The sequence below is a fragment of the Rissa tridactyla genome, chromosome 2, assembly GCF_028500815.1.
Source record: "Rissa tridactyla isolate bRisTri1 chromosome 2, bRisTri1.patW.cur.20221130, whole genome shotgun sequence".
Taxonomy (NCBI): domain Eukaryota; kingdom Metazoa; phylum Chordata; class Aves; order Charadriiformes; family Laridae; genus Rissa; species Rissa tridactyla.
Window position 1 is genome coordinate 141,239,810 of NC_071467.1, and position 10,922 is coordinate 141,250,731.

Here is a 10,922-nt window from a genome sequence, read left to right on the forward strand (position 1 = left end):
CTTCTTTGAAACAACTGGTGTGTTTCCCTGACCTGATGTAAATCAAGTCTCTAGTCACCAGTGATGGCAGCTTGTAAACTCCTGTAAGAATTGCTGAGTTCCAGACAAAATCCCACAGAGACTGGCTTCACACTGCACCGTGTGGTGTCAGTTCTGCAGTTCATTTCTTCTCCTTGGCCTTCTCCTCTCTTTTGTACGTGCAACTAATGCCTTGGTTGCGATTTTGGATAAACTGCTTAAATTATCAAATACTAAATAAACTAAGAGGCCAGTTTCTACATTATACTCATTTTACTTTTTTGTACTTTTTTACTTTTACATTTTACAAACAGCTTTATAATGCTGCTTGAGATGTAGGTATCCAGATGTGACTGAGAAGTAAACACATGAACAACAGCTTCTCAATGTCTGTACTAAATTTGGGCTGATACAAGACTAATGTCTCAACTGAACTTGGACAAGTGGAGAGAAAAGGAATGCTGCAATTATTTGTGGTTTTCTAAACTGCAAAAAGATACATGGTGTGTCTTAAAGCAATTGCACAGGACGTCAGCAGGAGGGCACAGGCCTTCTTATTGACAACAGTTATTTTATTCTTCCTTCTACAACTTTACCTGCCTACATGAAGACTCATGTTACACTGCAAGCTCACTGAAGTAGGAGCTTTGGTCTGCGTTTATATAGCTTGAACAAGTGGATCTTGGTCCAATACTGGGTGTTTTAGTTCCCACCAGAAGACAAACACCAAACCAATTAATGACATGGCAGTATGCTGTAATTGGAAGAGCCAATGCACATCCTTTAGTCCAGGGGACGCCACACCTGAAATAGCAAACTCTGAATGGACTCCATGATTTTCTTTGCTTTACGCTGGAACACTGACTCTGGTATCATCCTGGGAAATAAATTCAACCCACTGATATATAGAGTGAGTCACATCTTTAATAAAAGCCGGTAAAACCCATTTCTGATAAAGCATTGTAAGGGGTTAAAGAATGAAGAAGAAATTACCTTCGCAAATGAAATTCAAATCATTCGGAGAACTGAAAATTCAATAATAATGAAATCTGCAGGTTTCCAGTTCGAGTTGCTGTATGCTGCAGTAGCGTGCCTGCTACTTCTGAATAAATGGTGGGGAAAAAAATGTGGTAAAGCTCCACTCAGCACTGAATTTTAATTGACTGCCTGTTACAAGACAGCCACTGAGAATCTCCCCTTTTCCGAACAATAAAATGATTAAGGTACTGACGTCCTCCTGAAACAAAGGCTGAGACATTTTTTTTTCCTTTCAGGAAAACCAGTATAGGTTAGGGGTGGACCTGCTGGGAAGTAGTTCTGAGGAGAAGGATCTGGGGGTCCTGGTAGACAGTAAACTATCCATGAGCCAACGATGTGCCCTTGTTGCCAAAAAGGCCAATGGAATCCTGGGCTGCATAGGGAAGAGTGTGGCCAGTAGGTCGAGGGAGGTCATTCTCCCCCTCTACTCTGCACTGGTGAGGCCACAACTGGAGTACTGTGTCCAGTTTTGGGCTCCCCAATTCAAGAGGGACAGGGAACTACTGGAGCGGGTCCAGTGTAAGGCAACTAAGATGATTGAGGGACTGGAGCATCTCCCTTATGAGGAAAGGCTGAGAGAGCTGGGACTCTTTAGCCTGGAGAAGAGAAGGCTGAGGGGAGACCTTATTATGGCATACAAGTATCTAAAGGGTGGCTTGAAGGAGGATGGTGCCAGACACTTTTCATTGGTTCCCAGTGACAGGACAAGGGGCAATGGGCACAAGCTAGAACATAGGAAGTTCCGTTCAAATACACGGAAAAACTTCTTTACTGTGAGGGTGACAGAGCACTGGAACAGGCTGCCCAGGGAGGGTGTGGAGTCCCCTTCTCTGGAGATTTTCAAGACCCACCTGGATGCAGCCCTGAGGGATGTGCTCTGGGCAATCCTGCTCTAGCAGGGGAGTTGGACTAGATGATCTCTAGAGGTCCCTTCCAACTCTGAAGTTTCTGTGATTCTGATTCTGTGATTCTGTGATCAATTCTTAAAAGTTTAATGCACGACAAAATGGGTAATGCATTGAGAAAATTCACAATTGGTTACATTTCATAGACTTTGCTCTGCTGAAGCCGCAGGGAGGTGGACGCACAGGGATGATGTTGCTCCGCCAGCTCCCGCTCCAGCTGGTGGCTGGCCTCCTGCCTCCATCTGCCCCCGGAAACAGCTGCCTCACGCTCCAGCTGCCCAAAATGCACACTTTTAGTAAATCGCGCCATTTTCAGGCCCCGCTTGTGAAAGCCCGGCCCGCACGCTCTGTCACCCTGTCCCCTCAGAAACGCCAGGCTGGCTCAATGCCCTGGGCTGCTGCGGGGGAGGCCTCCAGCCGGGATGAACCGGAGGCTGGAGGCGGCTGGATGCTCTGGACGGGACAGGATCTCGACGGGTCAGGCCCTGGACTGGAACGCTTCTGACCAGGCCCCTGCCGCCGGGACGGGGCGAGGCCGGGGCGGGCCGGACCTCCCCTCAGCACCGCCTCCCGTCCGGCGGCCCGGCGCGGAACTACAGCCCCCATCAGCCCCTGCGGCCCGGCCTAGCCCGGCCCGTACCCAGCGGGCTGCGCGGCGCCGAGCGCTGTCGTGGCGCTCGGCGAGTGAATGAGCCGGGTGGCCGAGCCGCGCAGCCCCGCTTCCTTCGGGTGGTGTGGGTGCGGGAGTCGCTCCCGTCCTTCTCCTTCTCCTCCCTCGGGCAGCTCCGGGCACGGCGATGAGGCGCGCGGGGCTGGGTAAGCGCGGCGGCCCGCGACGGCGGGGCCTGCAGCCGTCCCGGTGGCCCGCCCGGCCTGGCGGGGCCCTCGGCTGGTGCTGGAGGGTGCTGAGAGGGGGTGGAACGCTCGTCCGGGCCGACCGGGGCAGCCCGTGGCCTGTGGGAGCTGCTGCCGGGGGCGGCGGGGCAGGGCCCGGCCCCGGGTAGGGGCTCCAGGGGGTGTCTGCGTGCGAGGGGCTGTGCCGGTGGGTGCGGGCCTGCAGCAGAGCTCGGGGCGTTGGGTGGGAAGAGTATTGTGCCCATTACCCCTGCTTCTGTCTCTCTTCTTCTAGCTCAGCTGGACTTCGGGAGCAGCACTGGGGCTTGTATTTAGTTGTGTTCGTGAATCGTTCCAATGCAGCGTTAGTTTGAGCCATGTTTCCATGGGCGGACAGATTTTTCACTCTTCAGTCAAGTCCTTTCCAAATTCTCAATTGTTTTTTTAACTTCGGTACTTCCATGTGTTTTCCTGCTATGTTTGGGGAAAAAAACCTCACCAACTGTTGTCAATTTATTATAAGTATAACCTGATGCAAAGGCAGAAATCTCAGCAGAGTTCTTGCTGAGTGTTTTGAGAAGCTCAGGCCCCATTTTTCAACCAGCAGCCACATTGATAACTATAAACTTTGGACTCCCATGTCATGTTCTAGAACCATGCAGGTGCTGTGACCTCGCTCTAAAGCTTAGGTAATGTTTATGCCTCAGAAATCTATCACTGAATTCTGGTACTTTTTCCTAGACAGTGAATATTTAGGGGCTGATAAATGCCATGTGTATCGTGCTATACCAGATGTATCTGTAGCACCACCCTAGATTTACTTCTACACTTTCTATTGTGTAATAGTATTTTCACAGGATAAAACAAGTCTTGGATACACTTCTTACTAGATCAAGAGACGTGCTGGGATGTTTATCAGAAAAAGGTGGCATTTGATAATGCCCAGGTCTTCAGTCCTTTCTTTGCCACTAACAGCTCGCTCTTGAGTCTGAACTGAGGAGGGTTAGACTGAAGGCCATCCAGCTCAGAATGCTGTTTCTGAAAAAGTGAAGTGATGGATGTTTATGGAACGAGTGCAGGGGAAAGAGCATGCCTTCTTTTAGCATGTCTCTGGCAAACAGTGCCTTAAGGAACATCCTGAAATGACTTCTTAAACAATCTGATGGAAGGTCAAGCAGAGACTTAAATGTCTATTATGACTGTTACCAACTGCAGTAGAATTTGCTGCTTTCCCTTGACATTTCAACTGTCAGTCTAGAATTTCTTTTTATTTAGTAGGCTGGAAATAGAAGCTGGGCACCAGTACTTCTGCTGTGGGAACCAGCTACCTGGTACTTCTTTTTTTAACCTGTTATTATGTTATGGTCATGTCCATGTTACAGGTCCTGTCAATGAACAGTGTTGCAAGACAGCCCATAGAACTGCCATGCTGAAGTTTCTGTCCTTCCTGTAAACAGTAGTAGCCAGGCTTCTTTCTACCTAGTGCTTTCTATTACATGGATAGAAGTGTCTCTGTCTGTTATTCACATATTATGAATGACACAGTCTATGTAATAATCATAGTTGTGGTATTTTGGCCTGAAGCTATGTGGTATATGAACTTATATTCAAAATTGTGCATCGCCTGGTAGGAAGTACTGTACTTAGATGCATTTGTAAAACGAGACAAAGGGAACAACCCTGACTCTCTAAATGATGTCATTTTAGTCAACTTTCTATACTTGGCATTGGTACTTTTAATTGAGGGGAGGGAGAATTTATTGACTCTCCCTGTGATGAAATGGAAACATGCATTTCACCCATTTTGTCTTGCTGAGAATTTGTTGTTAGCTTAATTCATAGAATAACACTAAAACAGTTTACAAGTGCAAACTAAAAAATTGTCATTACTTACACTTAAAGAACAGCTGTATGGGTTAATATTAAATGATATCTATTACGAAAGTAGCATCATAATTCCCTCTTTTAAAAAACTAATATTATGTATGCCAAACAGACTGTGAAACTGAAATGGAGCTTTATCTGTGAATATGGTTTGTGTCTCTCTTCTCTCCCTTTTTCCTCAAAAAGAAAAAAGGCACCCAAGCACAAAAATCTTCAAATTGCATTGAAGAGGAATTAACCAAAGGCATTCAGACAATTTTAGTGTGGCATTCTGACTAGCCATATAAATATTGATTAATGTTATAGCTGGATTCATAGTTTAATTAATCTAGTAGGATCTTTACGATAAAGCGTATAATAGTTCTTTTCTGTTTGCCTTTCTCGGTTTCTCTTCTTTAGTTTCAAATCCTTGATTTGAGGCCTAAGACTGATTTTTGTCTAGACAGGACATGGCTTTAATTCTCCTTTGCCCATGCTGCTCTCCAGCTGTTGTCTGTAGAGATCTTAATTAGAGGTTGGAGTGAATGTGGGGAACTGAGGAGCTTTCGTTCCCTTCTGCTCCGCTTACTCTGCTGAGTCAGTTGTCTGGAGCTCCAAACAATAGTCCTGAAGCTTCATCACCCAAAAAGCAAACGTAGGAGTGGGAACAGAACTGCAAATGGCAACAGAAATGGCAGTGTTCTCCTCAGGGGCCTGGCTTCTTGTCTGAGGTCTTGTTTGTAGGGAAATACATGTAAGGATCAGAGTATCCTCTCCCCTTTAAATGTGGGTGCAATCAAATGGTTTTTGTCTTTGTTAGAGAATGATCTCTACTTTCCTATCTTGAGTTAGGTTTACCGCTCTTATGTAGTGGCCTCAATGCTCCCTTCACATCTCCATGTAATGCCTAGGTTGATTTCCACAGAAGTAATCTGAAAACGCTATGTGGGGAAAAATTTTTATACTATTAAATTACAACCATTCCTCAGTTTTCCGTCTTTGATTTGCATATTGAAAGATAATGTATACATTTGAAAAAGGTTTCATTTCTGTCTCAGGAACATGTGGTGCCTCTTTCTGATTGCTGAGGGTAACGTTAAGGAAATGCATTTTTAAGTGGGAAGCGTGCTTTGCCGCATGTGAAGGGTACTTGCTCCAATGGTCTTTTCTCTCTAACTACTGACTCTTGTGTTTACAGGCGAGGGAGCATCTGCTGGTAGCTATGGCTATACCAATAGTGGATACAGTGTTTATGAAGAAGAAAATGAAAGGTTAACAGAAAGTCTGCGTACAAAAGTCAGTGCCATCAAATCAGTAAGTATTTAATTATAGTGGTACCATCTCACATTTATTGAATCAAATTATATGGACCGGTCAAGCGGTAGACTTAGTTTAAAACATAAATTTAATACAAGAAAGAATTATTGTCAACCAAAATGCACAATCTGATTCTTTCTTTAATTAGCTTTTTAGCTAGAGTCCGTTGAGTCTTTTTTTGCTAATCTTTAGGACATCTGTGGTGTTACCTACGGCTTACTGTCTGTCCCTGCAGAAACTAGAAAATTTGAGTTTAGGTCAGTAAACTGGCTCAGGTTCATTTAAGAAAATGGACTACTTGTTTTTGGTGTTACCATTGTGATTCATCAGCTTCTGCTGTAGCTGCTGATAAATCTGTAATGTAAAAACAGCTGTTAGAAATGGCACGTTAATATACTCTGAAAAAGAAATTTGTTATTTTAATGATTCTGATTCCTTCCAGAGATTGAGGACTTCTTTCAAGCGAGTCTAACTTAAAGACAGCTCTGTGATTAAAATTGTGTGGGGTTTTTTTCTTAAAACTTAAGATTTTTTTTTTTTTTAAATACATCTTAGCAATAGGTGCTGTTTCTATGTATGTAGTAAAAGCCAATGAATTCTTAGGCCTAAACTCCTTCAAATTCTTATTACTAATAATATCCTGTTGCTTAAAAGAAGTTTGTTTAGTCTTAAATAGAAAATAAAACCTTAGGTTTAAGGTAAGAAAATATACACCTAAATAATTTAGAGTAAGTTAAGGCTGTAAAAAGAAAAGCTTTGACCTTTGTTACAGAATTTCACTTCTCTTCCCCTTCTCTGGTATGTTCTATTTCAAATCAGTGTCCCAGGGTGTGTCTACAGTGTGGTTGCTAGTGCCCCATGGAGCAGCATGTGTGCTCTTTCTGCAGTTGCATCTTTTAGTGCAATGTAATGATCTTAAATATGGAATAATTTTCAGGTAATCTTCCTAGAAGGCTCATGTTTCACTCTTGAGTTCATGATAGGTTGTGGTGAAATGCAGCAGTAAGAAATAATGAGATTTAGGTTGTGTCACAAAAAACATATGATTTTTGCTAATCCAAAGCATCAGGGCCTGGAGCACATTTCTCTCCCTTTTAGGAGCTGAGGTGGTTGTTCAAGGCCAGCATGCTGATAAGAACTGTTATGGAGGAAGAGCTGCTAAGAAGCCTCAGTGGGGATTCTCTGTTTCACTTGGGAGCTGTTTTTAAGCCGGCGTTCTACTGGCTGGCCCCCACCTTTGCTACGTTGCAGCTGTGTGGCAGCTCTGTTTGTGCCTGCTCTCATTCCTCCCTGATTCTGACTTGACCTTGGACCTGTCTCATAGCTGTCGATGCGCTGGGTGATGACCAGGCTGTTGCTGACCCTGGTTACTTACTACCTCTGGACTGACCCTCACTTGCATACTCGACTTGCCTCCTTGTCCTGCTGCGCCCTTGCTGTTTCACGACACAAAGCAGAGAAGGAATAGATAAGTTCACAAAAGAAATCCCCATTCATAGCATAGCAGCAACTTGTCAAAAGAGATGTGTTCGCAGGTTACAGGTGTCAGCTCTGTCAACACTGAGTCAAAAGGAATGCTCGTGGTCCTCTGTGCTGTATGCCAGTAGTTTTAACAATTGTTCCAGGAAATGGATAACTGATACTTACACTTGACTAGACCTTGAATTTTTGGAAGTCCATGCAATAATTCTAATATGGAATTCCCTGTTGAAGGAGAAAAGGGGAGGAGGCGCATTGAGTACCTTCCGTGACTGTCTAGGCTCATCTAGTCAAATGACAAATATTTACTTTCCTAATGGTTACTGACAGAATACTGCGCGTGTCGTGGTTTTAGCCAATTGGCCAATGGCTGGCGAGAGATCCTCTCCCCCCCCCCACCTCGTACATTGAGAGGAGGAGGAGAGGTAATGAGAGATTTATGAGTTTAGAAGAAATTAAACTACTTTAATGAAATATTAAGATATAAAGGAAATAATGAAATAGATACAGTATATACAAAACCGTATTAGGCTCCCAGGATGACGTCACTGGCAAGCACTGGGGAAGTCCCAGGCTGGACTCAGCGACGGGTGGGAACTGGGTTCCACAGATGGAGTCAGGAACACACGGATCGGGGTCAAAGGCAGACGAACAGACAGGGTCCTCCTCAGACGTCGGCCATTGAAGGAAAAGGGTTGGTCCTTTGATCCCTCAGCTTTTATACTGATCATGGGGCAGATGGGATGAAATACCCTGTTGGTCAATTTTGGGTCCCCTGTCCTGTCCGCTCCTCCCTGCAGGTGGGACCCCTCTACGCTTTTCCGTTTCTGACCCTTCAATGGTGCAAATAACAAAATTAGCTGACCTTGGTTGTTATAGCAATAAGTATAAGCAAGACTCTCTCTGCGTACCATTCCTTGGCAGAAACTGTAAACATTGGTTTTATCACTCTGAGAATGAACTGTTTTCGACACAATATGCTATTAATTTCAGAGAGTTAGAAGAGGCCTAGCTAAGAAGTAAAATTACTAGACAGAAAGTTGGTTCTGTTTTACCTCAAACTAGGACAGTGTGTTATTTTGGTTTTTGAAAATACCAGGTGCTGTTTTCACACTTTATTTGGGAAAGTGCTTGTCAAGTCATGTATTTTAGACTGATTTCCCTGATAACTGATTTACTGGTATTTAATACTTTCTGGTTTGTTTGGTTTCTTTTTATAGCTTTCCATTGAAATTGGAACAGAAGTTAAAAACCAAAATAAAATGTTATCAGAAATGGTAAGTGTTTAGTCACTAACTTTCTTTAAATATGGGGCAGGATTAAGAAGTTAGTAATACAAAGCATTCCTTTTAGTATGAACATCTGTATTAAATGTAGACTGTAAAATATGACCAATTCAGCAGCAGTATTTCTGTTCAAAAAGATAGATGTGCAAACGCATTACTTCCAATTCACAGTCAAGGTCTTTGTGCTTAGATATGACTATTTGTTTTCAATTAGCAATGGTATAGTAGTATTAAAAAGGCAGTTCTATATTTAAATGTATTTAAGAATAGAAAAGGGAAGCAAAAAATAAGGAAGTCAGAAATGCTTTTTTCACTTGCATCCATTTGGATAAATGGGTGAAAGTTTTTCCTGGTTAATTTTCAGAAACTGCCTCTGAAATAACATTAGTTTTGGAAAAACAGAAAAAACTACGCTTAGCAAGCTTTAGGGGTAATCTTTTTGTCCTCGGAGTAACATGGTTTTTGTTGTTTTCTTTGTTTGCTTGTTTTTAAATGTAGGATAATGATTTTGACTCTGCGGGTGGACTTCTAGGTGCAACTATGGGCAGACTGAGAACACTCTCCAGAGGAAGCCAGACAAAGTTATTATGCTACATGATGCTCTTTGCATTGTTTGTTTTTTTTGTGATATACTGGATTATTAAACTGAGGTGATGCATGTTACCATCGGTTTAAATTGTGTAATTTCAACTAGAAAGCAGTCTTAATTAATGAAGACATTGATCTAAAGTGGCATATTCTGTTGATAAAACACATTGAAATTGTTGTGAATTGCATTAACTATTAATGCAACGTTTATATATAGTTTTCTTAATGTATCGGAATTTTTCCCATCATCCCCTGTTTTGCGGGGATTATTCGTAAATATGCAGAAACTGCTAGCATAGTAGGTTGTTTTTTTAGGGGAAAATAGTTTTTAGAATTGATTTAAAAAAAAAAAAAAACAAACCCAGAAAACAACGGTTGTTTGGATATGAAGTAACTGCAGAATTACAAAGCTTTCTCTTTCATTCTGCTTTTCATTCTGGGCCATGCTCTAAATTAGAGCTCCAGTTCCAGGCATATCGTAATTTCTAGGTTGCAAAAGCACGAAGAATACTTGGATCTTTCTAAATCGGTTTTATCTGTGGATTTTTAAAAGGCTAGCCTGAAGCTAACAAGTGTAATAGTGGTACCCCCAAAAATGATTTTTGTGTATAGGTCTGATGGTGCACATGTTGAAGTAGCTTAAACTGTGTTTTGGGGAGAAGTTACTTAAAACTGGATTGATTTTTTTTTTTTTTTAATTTAAATGTGACAAATCATGCTTATACATCTACTGTTTTAAGCAAATGCCTTTGATCATTGGGATCAACAAATATGGACACAGTACAAATGTTTTCTTTATATTAAAAGTATCTAAAACTTAATGATTCCATTGAATCACTAAACTTTTACCATTAATAGTTTACTTTTCAATCTGTGATGATCCATAAATCTATACTGCATGATGTCTGAAATATGAGGTTAGATATTTTGAATTTTATATTAAAGTATATTATGATGCACCTGTTGGAGGTGCTGTCATATTCAGGATTTTTATTTTGAAGACTTAGCTTTAGCTCACCAAATAGTTTCTAATAGTTGAAGCTATTATATTGCTGAGTTTAACATTCAAAAAATTGTCTCCTAGACATTGAAATTGTATCTACAATTTTTGAAAAACTTTTCTAGAAATACTGTATAACATGTTGCCATTAATAACTAATTATAAAGTGACAAATAAAGTGTCCTGTAGTATTCTAACTAGTGTTGTTTATATACGTTCTTTTCTGCTGTAGAGTACCAGTGTACCTTTTTGGAAACAGTGCAGCATTTAAGGGGCTGTACTTGTGTGGGGAGCACCATGAAAATAAGAAATGGAGGTATATGCTACGTTTCTTTCATGTTAGAGTTCATATATAATAGAAGTGTGACATGTAAATCACTTATCTAATATGAAACACACAATGTGTAAAAGTAAATAAAGCTCAAATATTTCTATCCGATTTAATCTTTGACTGTCAAAAGGTCCGCAGTACTTCTACAAACAGACCATCTAAGTCCTAACACCAGGATAATGCAGCGTCTCTATATGAGAAGTGCTAGGCTTGTTAAACAACTACAGTGTTCCCAAAGCTAGTCAGTAGGACATAGTTTGCCA

General features: G+C 41.9%; 1 protein-coding gene across 1 annotated transcript; it reads left to right on the plus strand.

The window, feature by feature from the left end:
• Positions 1-2,596: 2,596 nt before the first annotated feature.
• On the plus strand, positions 2,597-10,714 carry BET1 (Bet1 golgi vesicular membrane trafficking protein). The gene is made up of 4 exons (XM_054190850.1): positions 2,597-2,777; positions 5,857-5,972; positions 8,675-8,731; positions 9,239-10,714. The coding sequence occupies exons 1-4, from the start codon at positions 2,759-2,761 to the stop codon at positions 9,392-9,394; spliced, it is 348 nt and encodes a 115-aa protein (XP_054046825.1). The 5' UTR covers positions 2,597-2,758; the 3' UTR covers positions 9,395-10,714.
• The last annotated feature ends 208 nt before the right edge of the window (positions 10,715-10,922 follow it).

Excerpts from the sequence above, each read along its gene's own strand:
- BET1 (XM_054190850.1), top strand. Across the intron at positions 5,973-8,674 it reads AAGTCAGTGCCATCAAATCA|CTTTCCATTGAAATTGGAAC; the intron begins GTAAGTATTTAA and ends TTCTTTTTATAG. Across the intron at positions 8,732-9,238 it reads ATAAAATGTTATCAGAAATG|GATAATGATTTTGACTCTGC; the intron begins GTAAGTGTTTAG and ends TTTTAAATGTAG.